This window comes from Dama dama, chromosome 14 (assembly GCF_033118175.1).
Source record: "Dama dama isolate Ldn47 chromosome 14, ASM3311817v1, whole genome shotgun sequence".
Classification (NCBI taxonomy): domain Eukaryota; kingdom Metazoa; phylum Chordata; class Mammalia; order Artiodactyla; family Cervidae; genus Dama; species Dama dama.
The window spans coordinates 24,294,474-24,310,914 of NC_083694.1; the positions used below are offsets into that span (position 1 = coordinate 24,294,474).

The 16,441-nt window shown below is 44.3% G+C and overlaps 1 protein-coding gene across 11 annotated transcripts in view; it reads right to left on the reverse strand.

Moving 5' to 3' along the window:
* The window catches only part of TLR5 (toll like receptor 5), a 53,129-nt gene that overhangs the window by 20,787 nt on the left and 15,901 nt on the right, over nt 1–16,441 (reverse strand). For 5 of the 11 annotated variants that reach the window (XR_009695763.1, XR_009695765.1, XR_009695764.1 and 2 more), the window contains exon 4: nt 3,137–3,281. Coding sequence is in view for 6 of the 11 variants with exons in the window: in XM_061160116.1 (XP_061016099.1) it covers nt 8,100–10,680 (2,581 nt within the window). In the remaining 5 variants the exon portion in view is untranslated. Of the gene's footprint in view, nt 1–3,136; nt 3,282–5,105; nt 10,681–16,441 lie in introns of those variants that run through there. The other 6 variants (XM_061160118.1, XM_061160119.1, XM_061160115.1 and 3 more) reach the window with 3 other exon arrangements.

Genomic DNA, 16,441 nt, shown 5'->3' on the forward strand with positions numbered 1-16,441 from the left:
ACTTTCAGGAATAAAGCCACTTTGTCATACTTGCCTGGACCCATGGGTCCCCAAGGGGACCACAAAGCCTTAGCGAGTTCCTTCCATGGAATTGTCTGGAAAATACAAACGTTTCATTTCTTAATGGGTCTATCTAAATGGAAGTTATTATGGCCATGGAGAAAGAAAATAGTTCATTGCTCAGAAAAATAGGTGAAAATTTCTTTAATAAGAAAAATAAAATTGAGCAAGACATCACATATATTGTGATGTTTACATGATGTATATCTGATACACATGTGAATATTATGTATATTCAACAGCTGAAAGAATGTTTCTTTTTTTGATGGTGGTTTAATTTTGAAATTCTGGCTAATTCTATTTTCTCTATTTGCTGCCAAAGGCAGAAATTATCTGCATTTTATATATGCATATGTTGACTGTATATTCTGTCTATACCAAAGTATTACTATTGAAATGTTTGCATAGAGTTGAACATGAAGTAATACCAAAGACTCATAATAAAAGGTTTGCAGTCCCCTGTCCTACTCCATCCTCCTTCCACCTCCCTGAGCCCCTGGAGCCCAGTCAACTGTGTTTTTCCTCTGGTTGGGTTTACAAACTTAGAGGTGAAACTCTAACAAAGATATGGTATTTTGGGTTTTTTTATTGAGGAGTATTACCATCCAGAAAAGTGAACAAATTAGTTGCTACAGATAAAAAGGATCGTCACAAAGTGGCCACACCCATATCATCACCCAGGTTGAGAAATGGAACATAATCAGCATTGGGTCGCCCCCCTCCAACACTCCCTTCCCTTCTCCCCAAAGGTAATCATTATTCTCACTATCCTCATACATGAGTTTTGCTTTTTTGAAATTTCTAAAAAATGGAGTCACTCAGTATGTGATAAGTTATACCCCACATCTTTGACTTTACATTTTTATGAGAGTCATTCATTCATGTTGTTGCATGTAGCTATAATCAGTTAATTACCCTTTCTGTAGAGTTTTCAATAACCGTGATTTATTTATCTGTTTTATGGCTGATGGACATGTGGGTTGTTTCCAATGTCAGCTACTGCAAAGAATGCTGCCATAACATTTTTGTCTTCTGGTGCGTATGTGCATGGATTTCTAGCTATGGGTAGAATCATAGTGTCATAGGGCACACTCACATGGACTGAAATTTGGTTATCAGGGGACTGCTTTTTTTGTTTTTTGTTTTTTTAATTTTAATTTGTTTTATTGAAGTATGGTTGATTTACAATGTTGTGTTAGTTTCTGCTGTCTGTACAGCAAAGTGATTCGGTTATACATATATAATGGCATGCATTTGCATTTTTGTCTTTTTAAATTTATTTTTATCCTTGTTATTGGAGTATAGCTTCTTTAAAATGTTGTGTTAGTTTCTGCTGTATAGCAAAGTGAATCAGCTATATGTATACATATACCCCCTCTTTTTTTTAGATTTCCTTCCCATTTAGGTCATCACAGAGCTTTAAGTAGAGTTCTCTGTGCTATACAGTGGGTGTAAATTTAAAAAAAAATCCAATTACCTAATGAGAACTGACTGTATAGTACAGGAAACTCTATTCAGTGCTCTGCGGTGATCCAAATGGGAAAGCGAACGTGTTAGTCTCTCAGTTATGTCAGACTCTGCGTAAGCCCATGAACTCCAGAGGAGCCTGTCCATGGGATTCTCCAGGCAAGAATACTGGAGTGGGTAGCCATTCCCTTCTCCAGGGGATCCTTCTGGCCCAGGGGTAGAATCCGGGTGTCCTGCATTGCAGGCAGATTCTTTATTATCCGAGCCACCAGGGAAAGGAAATCCAAAAAATAGGGGATATGTGTATAAATATAGCTGATTCACTTTGCGGTACAGCAGAAATTAAAACATTGTAAAGCAACTATATTCCAAATTTTAAAAAATACATCAATTTTACTTCTCTCACCAATAACAGAGGAGAGTTTAAACTCCTCCACCTCTTTGCCAATATTTGATGCTGTCAGTCATATTAATTTTAGCCATTCTGGGGTGTGTGGAGTGCTATTGCACTGTGGTTTTAATTTGCATTTCCATGATGGCTAAAGGAGATTGAATATCTTTTCATTTGCTTTTGGACACTGGATATCTTTTAGTGAAATTCTGAAGTCTCTTATCCATTTTTCTTTTGTGTTGTCTTTTTATTATTGATTTTCAGAAAAGCTTTCATATTTTGGCTATGAGTCCTTAACAGATTAATGCATTCTTCCATACTCTCATTTGCCTATTTGCCCACTGATGCTCTATTTGAAGAATAGATCTCAATTACATTAATTACTCTCTTGATATCAATTGATCCACATCTTTCTCCTGCATCTTCACCCTACTTTCTGTCTTATATTTCTCCAATGCCTTTTCAATAGGTTTAAAAAACAGTTTTGCCAGCTTTTCTAGATAGTCCCAATGAAAGAATCAGGCCAAACTTCCTCAGGCAATCACCATGAACTTGTCTAGTTTTTCCCTCTGGCATTTTTATATTTCCAAATTCACACTCTGAGTGCTGTTTCTTGGTATAACATTCTAGACATTTTATATTGATTTTATATCATGGGAGGTGAGCATTTATCTATCTTACCCTTGTGCTCCACATCCTTCTATCCTCCCAGTACAGTTATTTTGTCATTTCAAACTCCTAACTACACTTACTTTACACTATATCAAGACTATCTAAATACTATTCACTGCAGATTCATGGAGCCAACAAGAAATTCTCAGAGTCAGTTGTATGCATTTGAGATGATGAGTGAGATTTTCTTCAAAGTCGTCAGAAGCCCCAATCAATATTGTAAAGTTTCCAGATTCATCTCAATTTCAAAGACAGCAAGCTCTCGCCTTCTTACACTGAATAGTTCCCCCTATATAGGAGTGACTCCAAAGGACCATGTGGTATGGAATATATCAACTTACTGAGGGCTGACTCTGAATTGCTAGGACCACCCAGTACCCACATCTCAACGTGTGTGCGTGCTCAGTCATGTCCTTCTCTTTTGTGACCTCATGGACTGTAGCCCACCAGGCTCCTCTGTCCATGGGATTTCTCAGGCAAGAATACTGGAGTGGGTTGCCATTTCCTCCTGCAGGGGAATCTTCCTGACCCAAGGATCGAACTCACCTCTCTTGCATTGTCGGGGGGATTCTTCACCACTAGGCCGCATCTCGACATGGTGCTGCCATCTCTTCTATTGCCATATATGCTGCAACTCTTGTGGAGTGAGACTTGGAAAAATGGCCTCAAAAAAGAATTCCAACTGCTAAGCCTGGTGGTGGAAGAGAAGATGACAGTGGCTGGGATATACGATGTGAACAGATCCTGCAACAACTCTGTATGGAAATCTCAAAAGGCGTTTTTTCAATATGTTTCATTTGTGTTTTTAAAATAAAAGAATTAGAAAAGGCAGTGGGATAGGCTCCTTTCAGAAGTCAAATGTTGTGTTTCAACTCACTGTTCTATAAATACATGCACACTTGTTATTTCACGTGTCCTGGGTTTCACTTGGAAAAGAGAGTCAAAGTGAAGGTCACCCAAAGGAAGGAGGTACCAGGTATAGAGCGACCTCCTCCCATACTACCCTCGCCCAGCTCCTTCCTCCAGAGTTCTGTCTTTATGGGAGGTTCTGAAGGGGAGGTTTCATCAGCATCTCCTATAGCCTGGGAAGAACCATGGCTGGTGAGCTGGTGCAGCAGAAAAGTTCTTAGGAGACAAAGTGGCCTTGCTGCCTTCTTCTGGAGTTGTGGTTATAACTGTTACTTGCAGCAATACTTTATTTTTAGTTTTTGGTTTGCTGTATTTCTTAGTATGAGGTTCATGAGAAACTTCTGTTTTCCTTCCCCATCCCTTCACCCCTCCATCCGAGCCAACTTCCTGGCTGATAGTGGAGGAGCACCACCCATGCCCTGTCATCCGAAATGAAGTTCAATAGGTTTCTTAGAGCCTGTGCTCTCCTATCCCTCCAGCATCTGTGTGGATATTCCACTCTCCTGGCCCTTGCCCTGTCCCTCCCTATTAACAATACTTTGATATTTTTAGTTAGGGTTAGGGTTAGGGTTAGGAGGATCTGTTACAGCAGGCAGATAGCTCAGTATGAGCAGAGAAATGTGGGGAGGGGCCAGGTGGCAGGAAATCACGCATCTTGTAAACAGTGGAGGTCCTCAGGCAGATAAAGGAAAGCAGGAAACTTCCAGGCTAACAGGAAACTATCTTTTTTGGGTGATAAAGAGTAACAGAGAGTGTATTAAAAAGCAGAGACATTACTTAGCCAACAAAGGTCCATATAGTCAAAGCTATGGTTTTTCCAGTAGTCATGTATGGATGTGTTGAGTGCCAAAGAATTGATGCTTTTGAACTGTGGTGCTGGAGAAGACTCTTGAGAGTCCCTTGGACTGCAAGGAGATCAAACCAGTCAATCCTAAAGGAAACCAGTCCTGAATTTTCATTGGAAGGACTGATGCTGAAGCTGAAGCTCCAATACTTTGGCCACCTGATGAAAAGAGTCAACTCATTGGAAAAGACTCTGATGATGGGAAAGACTGAAGGCAAAAGGAGAAGGGGATGACAGAGGATGAGATGGTTAAAGAGAATCACAACTCAATGGACATGAATTTTAGCAAACTCCAGAAGATAGTGAAGGACAAGAAAGCCTGGCGTGCTGCAGTCCATGGGGTCGGAAAGGGTGGGACATGAGTTAGTGACTGAACAACAGACAATGAAAGATGGGGAAAGGTGAGAATCTCCTGCATCTAAATGTAACCTTTTGCTCATTGCACTCTCCTTATGATAAGATTAGCTTACAGATAAGAAGTATTCATCATGCACCAGGGCTTCCCTAGTGGCTCAGATGGTAAAGGGTCCGCCTGCAATGTGGGAGACTCGGGTCCAATCCCTGGGTCAGGAAGATCCCCTGGAGGAGGAAATGGCAACCCATTTCCACTCCGGTATTCTTGCCTGGAAAATCCCACTGACAGAGGAGCCTGGTGGGCTACAGTCCATGGGGTCCCAAAGAGTCAGACATGACTACGCAACTGAGCAAACACACACACACACACACACATACACACCATGCACCAACGGCCGTGACACTTCTAATCTAAGCTAAAAGGGGACAGAAATCCCCCCTCCTTTCAGGAAAATGGAGCTGGGCTGAAAATCAGGAACGATGACTTCCTTCCCCAGTGACTATTCTGCCCCTCCATTTGTATGCCTCTCATAACCATCTTGCCAAAGAGGCCTGGTGTGGTAGCTCCTCCTGTCTGCCTGTCCTCCCTCTGAGAGTGTATTCTTGCTTAAATAAGCTTTCACTTTACTTTCTTAACCTCTCTGCTTCATCTCCAAATTCTTTTGCAATGAAGAAAGAATCTCAAATTCACCAGCAACACATTTAATAGCAGCAGCTTTGACACCAGGGAGACCTTACAATGTGCTTCATCCATTCACCAGGCATTTATTAACCACATACTTGGGCTTCCCTGGTGGCTCAGCGGTCAAGAATCCGGCTGCCAATGTAGGAAACACAGGCTCGATCTCTGGGTGGGGAAGATCCCCTGGAGAAGGAAATGGCCACCCACTCCAGTATTCTTGCCTGGAAAATCCCATGGACAAAGGAGCCCGGCGGGCTACAGTCCATGGGGTTACAAAAGAGCTGGACACGACTTAGCAGCTATACAACTGGATCAGGCAGTATACTGAGCTCAGGATACAGAGATGACAAGACAAGGTCCCTGCTCTCAGGGGTCACAGTTTAGTTGCCTTTATATCCATAGGCACAACGCAATATTATGTATTTGTGTCAGAAATCTGTGGGGTCACAAGGAATGAATGGTGGTGCTAGGAAATTCACCAGGCAGATGTGGGGGGTAGGGTGGGGAGAAGGAATTCCAGGGGAAGGAAGAAGTATGGACACGTGTAGGTGGGCAAGGCTTGTGTGGTCTGGAAACCATATTGGGTTTGTTATGGCCAGTGAGGGCTGGGCATGTAAGACATGACATTTTGTCATGGAGCTTACCCAGAGGGGTGGGTGGCCTCACAGGCTCACAACTCTCAGAGGAAGCGGGAACTAGTAAGAACTTAAAAAAAAAAAAAAAAGATGGATAGGGCACTAAGAGTTTGCACAAAAGGGAGAGAGAATTTGGGGTTGGAGGCATCCAAGGAGGCTTGGTGGGCTGGATGGGTTGCAATGATGGGAAAACATTCCAGAAGAAAGGGGCAGAGTGGGGGTGCGTGTGTGCATAAGCATAATGCTGTGGAGTAAGACAAGCTCATTCTCATAGATCAGAGGGGTCCCAAGAAGCTGGGATGACAACAGCTAGTGTGTGAGTATGTGTTGGTCTTAGGATGGGGGGCAGGCAGTGAGGGGAAGTGAATGACATGTGATGTACAAGTCCCAAGCTGGGATGGATTTGGAGGACACCATTTGGGAAGACAGGAGTAACTTTGGCACACCTTCCTTGATTTAAGTTGTCTTAATGCTTTTGCAGAAAGATATTTATTATTAAAATCAATCTGAAAAAATACAAAATACACTTAGATTTCTCTTAAGATTAAAAAAAAAATACAAATTCTAAGAAATCACAACTGCCTCCAGAAGGCCCTCCTTGGTGTGGGGACCCTCCCATGGCCATTAGGGTGGCTAAGATAAGATCTGAGACACCCTGACATTCTTGGTGGATTTAACTCTCGTGTCAACTCTGCGAGGTAGAGAGGATCACACCTACAGACGAGAAAACAAGCCCAGCGAAGGTGTGTAATGTGCTCAAGGCCACACAGCTCGTGAGCAGCAGAATCAGAAGTCAAACCAAGTTCTGGGTCCAGGTCCAAGTTCTTTCTGCAACAGCCTGAGTAGCCGATAAATGAAGTATGGGGGGAAATAAAGCGGAAATCAGTCAAGACTCTTGAGAGTCCCTTGGACTGCAAGGAGATCCAACCAGTCCATCCTAAAGGAGATCAGTCCTGGGTGTTCATTGGAAGGATTGATGCTGAAGCTGAAACTCCAGTACTTTGGCCACCTCATGCGAAGAGTTGACTCATTGGAAAAGACCCTGATGCAGGGAGGGATTGGGGGCAGGAGGAGAAGGCGGCGACAGAGGATGAGATGGCTGGATGGCATAACTGACTCGGTGGGCATGAGTTTCAGTAAACTCCAGGAGTTGGTGATGGACAGGGAGGCCTGAAATAGGCTGGTGCTAAATCACAAAGGTTCTTGAAAGCCAGGTTGAAATAAAGGTTGCAAGCCAAAAAGAATGTCCATGGCCCACTAGGGTTAGATCCAAGAGGTAAGAAGAAATGGGGCAATATGGCCCCGGGAGATCTAGTGATTCTCATCCTGGCTTCTTTGGGGCCACTCTGATCCCTGAGACTGGGCATGACCTGTACTGAGCAATGGCATTGTTCTCATGGTAACAGTAGGAACCATGCCTCTTTTTCTGTTTGTTTTCTACTTAGTGTTGTTGTGCCAGGCACAGAGCCCTCAGAATCACTGACCTTCTGGAAATGAACCCTAGAGAATGGGTGTCGACCTTCTCTAACTTCTCCCAAGGTGCCCCTGCCATGCAGAGGATTTATCCTATAGTCGATGCAATGGGAGAGATCAGTGTTACTGGTTCTGAAAGGAAATCAATGCAGAGTAAGAACTGCTGGGGGCAGTTGCAATTTTCTAGATCTATTACTTTCCATTTGGACGTTGGCAAGACAAAACATTGTGTTGCTATGAAAATCAAGGAGATTTATGTTCTTTTCATTGTAGGAAAACAACAACTCCATAAAGGAACCCCAAATGGCAACTTAAGGGCTTCCCCGGTGGCTCAGTGGTAAAGACTCTGCCTGCTAATACAGGAGACACAGGAGACTTGGGTTCGATCCCTGGGTCACAAAGTTCCCCTGGAAGAGGAAAGAGCAAACTACTCCAGTATTCTTGCCTAGGAAATCCCATGAACAGAGGTACCTGGTGGGCTACAGTCCATGGGGTCGCAAAGAGTAGGACATGACTGAGCAACTGAACACAAAGGCATGCAAATGGTAACTGTTGGAAATAAAAGGTACAGAGTTATCTGTGGCTTCAAATAAGTGGAAACTGCTCCTTTGACTAGGAGATGGTGGTTACACTTTGCAGCTGAATAGCACTGACTTTCTTCCTTTCCTTTTCTTCCTTTAGAATGCATTGAGAGAGTTTATTGAGAAACCAGTCGACATCCTGGAGATCCTCAGGCCACCTCAAGTACTGCTGTTTCTGGACAAACCCTCTGATGGGCTGATGCTTCATCAGATGGAACTGGGACAGGGATCCCACCACTACCATGATGAGGGCACCACTGAGGTCAGCTAAGCACCTGCTCTGGGCATAACTGAAGGCTTCGAGGCACCACCCGTCCCTAAGGAAGTGTCTGCTCACGAGACAGATGATCTTCCTGCTGCTCCACACAGCATCTTGGATGTTGGCGATGTGGTTTTCCCCGGGCATAAAGTCTCTTTCTTCAAAGCACAAGTTAAATCTGTTTTGGGGGCTGTACTGGACATCCAGGTGTTTGAGCAAAGCATTCTGCACCCATTCAAAGTCTTTGCTACTGAAGCACAAATAGGCATCGTATTTGTACATATCTGATTCTCTTCCCTTGATGGGGTCCTTGAACAGCAGACTCAGGGCTTTCTTATAACAGATGAAACAAAACCCCCGGAACTTTTTAACCATGAGGATGACCACAAGGAACAGAGTTAAGGTGACAGTGACCAAGATGAAAAGGGAAAACTTTAGGGACTCTAAAACTTCTTCTTCTTCGCAACCTTCTGTGGAAAAACTGTAAAGGGAAACCCCAGCCAGAGAGTTTGGGTACATGCAGTACATGTCTGCTGGAGACCCAGATATTGTGATGTTGGTTTGATTGAGCCAATGGATAAAAGCACTAAGTTCACACTCACAGATGAATTTGTTATGAGTTAGGTCCACGGCACTCAGTGATGCAAATAAATCAGGATCAGGAGAGAGGAGCTGGTTTCCAGATATATCCAGGATCTCTAAGTTAGCAGGTAAATCACCAGGAGAAAGAACAGTCAGCCTGTTGTCTTTGAGGCTGAGTCCCCTCAGTGCAGTCAGATGATGAAATACTCCTGGTGGAAGGAAATTCAGGTAGTTTTTATTCAGATAGAGGATCTGGAGATGGGAAAGCCCCTTAAAAACATCCCAACATGACCCGGCTTCCCAGGCAAGTTGCAACATATTTTCTCCAAGGAAAAGCTTTTCTAGGCTGGGATTCTCTGAAGGGGCATGGTTTTGGTGACAAAAGGAAAAGCGATTTTGATTTAAAATGAGAATCTGGAGACGAGGTACCTGGAGAAGGAAGTAGAGATCATTCAGATTTTCTAGCCTATTCTCTGATAATTGGATGAAATTTGCTGTAAGTGGGATGTTTGGCAAAGTCATCAGCTTATTGCCACCCAAGAAGATATTAGGAATGCTTGGAAGAAAATAAATTGTTTTAAGAGCATTATCCCGGAGGTCCAAGGTATTTAATTTCCTCAGGAATTTGAATGTTTTGTCCTGAATGATCCCAATGTGATTCTTCTGCAGGTCAATATAGGCCACCTTAGGCAGTCCATCGAAATTATAATTATATAGTTCCCCAAGAAGGTTATGTGATATATTGAGAACTTGGAGGTTGTCAAGTCCATAAAATGCATTCCTCGAAATACTGTTTATCTTGTTGCAGGCAAGGTTAAGGACCTTCAGCTCTTGGAGCGTCTCAAAGACTCGGAAGTTCAGGGAGAAGATATACCCATGTGAAATGTCCAGCTGTATCATCGAGCTCCTGGCCAGCCCAGCAAAGGTGTGCTGGTCAGGATCCTTCAGGTTGGAGAAGCCAAACGAAGGACCCATAGTGTGACGGGTAAGAACCAAAGAGAAAATCTGGCTCCCATTGATGGCATTGCTGAAGTTTCTTGTGACATCCACCCCCCAGCCATTGCCAGAAACATCTAGGGTTTCCAGGACCATGTTTCTGAATGGGTTCAGACACTTCCTCCAGTCCATGGAGATATTGCTGTAGAGGAGGTTATTAGCAAGGCTTAAGAAGGAGAGTGTTTTCCCTTGGAGGGGTTTGAGCTCGTGCTCACATACAATAGGTATTTTGTTGAGGGAAAAATCAATGGACTTCAAGGAATTCAGTTCCTGGAATGAGGGATGAAGGTAAAGACTCTGAATTTTATTTTTGGATAGGTCCAAGTGAGTCAAAGATGTCAAATTTCTGAAATAACCATCTTTTAATACAACATCGGAGAGACCACAGTAAAACAGTCGAAGTTCAGCGAGGTGGGACAGCCCCTGAAAAGCATCTGGATGCAAGAAGTCTATCTGACTTCCACCCAGGTCCAGGATCCTAAGATTGGGCAGGTTTCGGAAGGCTTCTCTGGAAATGGTCAAGGGGGTAAACTGAGTTCCCAGCTCCAGCAGCTGCAACTGCTCCAGGAAGGGGAAGGATGTGGCTGTGACTGTTCTGATATAGTTGAAACTGAGCAGGAGGCTCTTGGTGGTGTTGGGGACCTGGGGCACGTGGGTGAGGTTGCAGGAAAGATAGACGGCTCTCCAACCATTGAAGAAGCAGGAAGAAATTCCAAGTGCAGGACTGGTCAGGAGTACGACTCCTAAGAGAAGGTCAAGGCAGTCTCCCATGATCCTATGGAGAAGAAGGGAGAGTGAAGACACAGACATCTAAGCTCAAGGCGCTGGGCACAGCCTTGAGGGTGCTGAGGGCCTGGGGGACCCCCCGTGATGTGGTTGCTTCTTAGACACTGTGTTCCTCTGGGTCCGTGGCCATGCCTATTGGCAGATACTATGTGGTGTAGACAGAGCTTTTCTCTCTTTTTATCTTGTTGCATTTTTCTACATAGCAAGTGTGGTTCTAAGTACTTTAGAAATACTTTATTTAATCTTTGTGGTAACTCGGCATTCATTCATAAGGTTGTGAATTCATTCATTCGAGATTTGCTGATGGGAGTTGGAGAAAACATTAGGAAGAGATATATTTGAACTTCACCCCAGCCAGGGACCCCATTCCTATCCCAAGGCAGCCTCTGCTGAGGAGTGGAAAATAAATCCACTGATTTTTCTTTCCCCTCTAATCTCCCAAAGATACTAAGTCATCTCTATTTATCCATCTCACTTCCTACACAGTACAGCTCATCATGTAAAAACTGGGTACACCATTTTTCAGTTTAATAAGGATGTACTCAGCAACAACTGCATGCCTGGCACTTGTGTGACCATGTGCATGTACAGCTATACAAAAACCAGACCTCTTGCCTAGTCCAATAGGTAAATTCACCATCTGTCTGGGTTGAGCATCTGCTTATACACAACGGCAAAAGGTGCTGAATGAATGTGACTGGTTATATTCTCAGTGCCGTGTTGGGAGTGGTGAGAGTGCAGAGAAAGTGCAGGAGGTCCCCTCACCCATTTCACCTCTACCCACCGGTATGGCTCCTCCACATGGTGCCTGCCAAGTACTCAACTTGCTCTACGTGTAATATCAGAAGGCCTCTGTTGGAAGGTAAGGAAAAAGCTACATGGCTCAGAGGGCAGAGTGAGGGCGAGAGTAAAGAAAGAAACAAGAAGAGGGCACTGGTTTATGAAAACATCCCTGGTATAGGTTCCATCTCAGGGCAGACAGCATGAAGAGGTCATGGCACTAGAGGAGGCACCAGCCCTGGATCATTTTCAGGCTCTGAAGAGGGTTCGTTGTGTTGGGGGTGATTTGTGGTAGGGTTTCCATAGCACCTTTGAGGTTCTGACACACAATTTACAGCTGATCAGAAGGAGACATCAACTCCTGAGTTGACCCAAAGTATCAAAAGCAGGCCATATTAACAGTAGGACAGCAAGTCTTTTCTGGTGGTCCAGTGGTTAAGAATCCTCCTGCCAGTGCAGGAGACATGGGTTTCATCCCTGGTCTGGGAAGATCCCACAAGCCGTGAGGCAGCTAAGCCCATATGCCACAACTACTGAACCCACATGCAGCAACAGAGATCCAAGGCAGCCAAAAATAAATAAATTCTTTAAATTAAAAGAAAAGAGTGTGGGGGTGGGGCACAGTATACTCATGTATACCATCAGGTGAAAAACAACTATTGCCATTTCACATTTGAAATTAAACAATTTCCTGTTGGTAATAATTAAATATAACCTACTATTAAAAATAAACCCAAAACCAGGCACTTAAGAATCGTAAGAAAAAACTTGGTGAGAATATTTATCAAGGCTCTTATTTTCTCTGCCATTTCCACTCATGGGCTCAGGGTAACAACAGCAGAGTCACCTTTGTTCTCTGAAATGTCACCCCCATGGTAGCAAGTCATGTCAGTTTCACCTCCCAAGTCTACTCTGTTCAAGCCCCCATCTCTTGACAGGACTAGACTTGAGAGCTCTCACTGATCTCTCTTATTTCCAGTCTCACCCTCTGTTTCCCAAAGAGCAGCCAGGGTGTTCTTTCAGAAACATAACCCAGAATATACCACACCTCCACACAGACCCCCTTCCTCCTCCTCCCCCTGCTCTGTGAATAAAATCCTGCAAAGACTTCCTTCATCTGGTTCTGGCCTGTCTCTGCCACACCCTCCTCCTCAATAACTTACTCATTAATTTTTGCTGAGCATCTCTGTCTGGCACTGTTTTAGTGGTGAACACAACAGACCAAGCCTGACCTTTCACTCTCCAAAAATGCATATTTGCAACATAAATCAAAATTTGTACCTGAGTTCAGAGGGTTCCCTGTTCTCCTGAAGGCTAGCCCTTTCAATCTCATGAGGAAAACCTTTGGTTTACATATAACAACCAGCAGGTTTTACACTCTAGAACAGGGCTTGGGAAACTTTTTCTGTAAAGGGCCAAATGGTGAATATTTTAGGCTTTGCAGTCCAAATACCATAGTTCGTTAACCTCTGTTTTAGAAGAAAGGAGAATGGAGACTTTGATTTCACCAATGAGGATTTTAAGTGACTGCAAGATAAATGTGTTCTGATACTGAACTGATATTTGCAGGAAAGAACTAGCTTGGCCCCCAAGCTGCTGACAGTTCTGTGGCTGTTGTTTTATTCAAACATCAGAATGAATTCTCGTCTTATGTAACCTGACAGGAAAATCCCTACAGAGACACGTGAGTGAGAACACCAGTTCAGAATAACAGAGTTAAGATGTCTAGTTTCAATTCTGTCTTTTTACGGACCACTCAGGGCCGGCCTCCAAATGTTGACACTGTACTAGGCAGCTTGACCTTGAATTCATGGTAAAAACAAATGAAAGAAAGTCCCAAACAACACATGTTCAATACACTGAATTTTCAAGTATTAACAGGGAAACTAAAATTAAACAGCAAGATAGATAAGGCCAGTTGAACAAACAGATATTAAAGAAAATCACCTGGGTTCATGTCATGCTACGAAGACATACTGCAGACCTATTTTCTTATGAAATACAGCAAAGTGTGAAATAGCTACACCTTCATCTCTGAAGCAGACTTCTACAGGTCAGGGGGTAGGACACATGAATAGAGGAGCCAGGTGATCTGGTGAGCCAACAGGAGTCTGGAGGGGTTATTCATGAAGACAGAAGCTAGGAAGAGGGACCATCGCAGGCCGGGGTCTCCTGGAATGGGAACCAGGATCCAAAATGGGTTGAAATAAATATGAACAAACACTGGTAGAGGGCAAATCTAATTTCAAGGTGGGAACCAGGCCATGGAATTGTTTCAGACCTGACCAAATGTCAGAAAGATGAGCTTCCAGAGTGAAGGCAGGCTGTGAGACAGGGTGGGCAGCAGGTGTGGACTTAGGGAACCCAAGAAAAAAGATCAAGTGACCAAAAGTCCAAACCCTAAGGGGGCTGAAGCCAAAGGGAGCGAGAGGGATGACAGTGTGTTGGGTTAAGGCCCGGAAGAAGCCTGTGCCAGACAGGGCTCCTTGCTTCTTGACCCCAGAGCAGCTGGTTGCTGGCAGCAGCTTCCGACCCCACAGAGGAGGGCGCCATCCAGGGGTGTCTGGAGTGAGTTCTCAATGGCAGCAGATGGAGTGGCCTGGCAGTGTGCTCCTAAACTATTCATAAAAAGATGGTGAGAAACGACACGTACTGACACTGTTAGTTCTGCCATCAGGCGATATACTCAGTCCTTCCTAAAAATCGCTCAGCTATGCAAAATCACTCAATAAGATCACAGGACTTCTGGGGGAACAGAGGGCAGCACACAGCTTGCAAAACCTTCATTGGCAGCACCTAAAAAACCTAATGAAAATGGTAGCACTGTTTTATACATGTATGCGGTTAAGAAATATACACAACACGTTGCAAGAAATATCCCTTTCCTTGAAAAAGGCCTGAGGGTTGCCGCTTGGGGGCTACTGTGAGGTGCTGGAAGGAGGGGGCTATTTGTTGTCAAGGGAAGTGGAACACCAGTTGGGAATGGGTGTCAGCTCAAAACACACAGAGTGTGAAGGTCGCTGGTAGATTTCTGAGATCTTTTCCCTTGTCATACGTAGGCTGGTGCGGCGGGGTCGTTTTCTTAAACTTAAGAAACGGCACATAAGCAAATGCAAATTTCACATTCACTAATATGTTCATGTTGTTTCCTAATATATGAGTAATCTTCCCTAATACAGCAATACTGTTCCGTAATATGTCAGTCGTGGTCTCATTCAAGGCTAACACTTCAAATTAAGAGTAGGACAACAGGAGGTTCCATATATGAGCTACCCTCTGCACCTGTGTGGTAGAGTTTGGAGAACTCATGGGACTGGCTCAGGAATCAGCGCTGGGGACCAGTGCAGACTCGGGTGCCAAAGGGCTCAGAACCTTGGGCAGAGAGGGTCACCTCCAGCAGCCTCAGCAGGTTCTCGTTTCAATGACAGACTGAACGAGAGGAACCGTTCTCAACTCTGGTGACATATGAGAACCACCTGAAGAGCTTAGAGCACTGAAGCTCGGGCTTCCCACAGACCGATGTTAAAAGTTAAAAGAGACTCTCAGGCGTCTGTGCTCTTAACAAGTGACTGAATTTTGTACACACCCAAATTTTAGAATCACTGGTATAAACCCATGGTTCTCTAACTTGGCCATACATTGGAACCACTGGGGGAGTTAAAATACAGGAACTGGGTCCCATCTATGGGTGATTTGGTTGGTCTAGGGTGTGGCTAGGGCATCCTGAGTAGTCAAATCTCTCCAGGTGATTCCAGTTTCAGAAGGTCGCCTCACATGGCTGCAAGTTTGACGGCACCTTAGAAGCAGTACAGGTATTTGCACACCACTTTCATGACAGCATTATGCACAATAGCCAATGGGTAGGAATGACCCAAATGTCCACTGACAGATAAGAAGATAATGTGGTCCATCCGTAAAATGGAATATTACTAAAAACAGACGAAAAGCTGGCACACACTTCAACAACATGTGTGAACCTTAAAGATAGCCTCCATGAAATAAGTGAATCACAAAAGACACATACTGTTTGATTCCACTTATATGAGGGACTTAGATTAGCCAAATTCAGAGAGACAGAAAATGAACAGACATTTCCAGGGGTTGGAGGGAGGGGTGGGGAATGATGGTTTTGTAGGTTCAGAGCTTCTGTTTGGGATGATGAGAAATTTCTGGAGATGAATGCTCAGTCATGTACGACTGTTTGTGATCCCTGGACTGTAGCCCACCAGGCTCCTCTGTCCATGGGATTCTCCAGGCAAGAATACTAGAGTGGGTTGCCATTCCCTTCTCCAGGGGATCTTCCCTACCCAGGGATCGAACCTGGGTCTCCCGCATTGCAGGCAGATTCTTTACTGTCTGAGCCACCATCTACAATATGAATGTCCTTAATGTCAAGTATGGTGTGTCCCTGGTGGCTCAGCGGTAAAGAATCTGCCTGCAATGCGAGAGCTGCAGGAGAGGCGGTTTTGATCCCTGTGTCAAGAAGATCCCCTGAAGGAGGGAGGGCATGGCAACCCATTCCAGAATTCTTGCCTGGAGAATCCATAGACAGAAAAGCCTGGTAGGCTACAGTCCACAGGGTTGCAAAGAGGTTGGACATGACTGAAGTGACTTAGCATGCATGCACAATGTCAGGTATATTTTACCACGATCAGAAAACAAAATTAAAGAGAAAAAAGCAATACCACCACTCCCAGAGTCTGACTCCTGGAGATTCAGCTGGATAGGTCTCATGGAGCTGGGGAAGTGCATTTTATCGCCATATCCCAGGTACTTTGAGGAGAGTGGTCCTCAGGCCACACTCTGAGAAACCCTGGTTTAAAGGATCCCCTCCAACTCAGAAACCCCATGCTTTTCTTAGAGGAAGAGGGCTGGAAAGAAATTCAGAGGGCTGTTGAGAATTGGGTTTTTATTACCGAGGCTACTTGTGTCTAGGGCTCTGAGGGGTAACAGGAGTAGCTCAATCAATG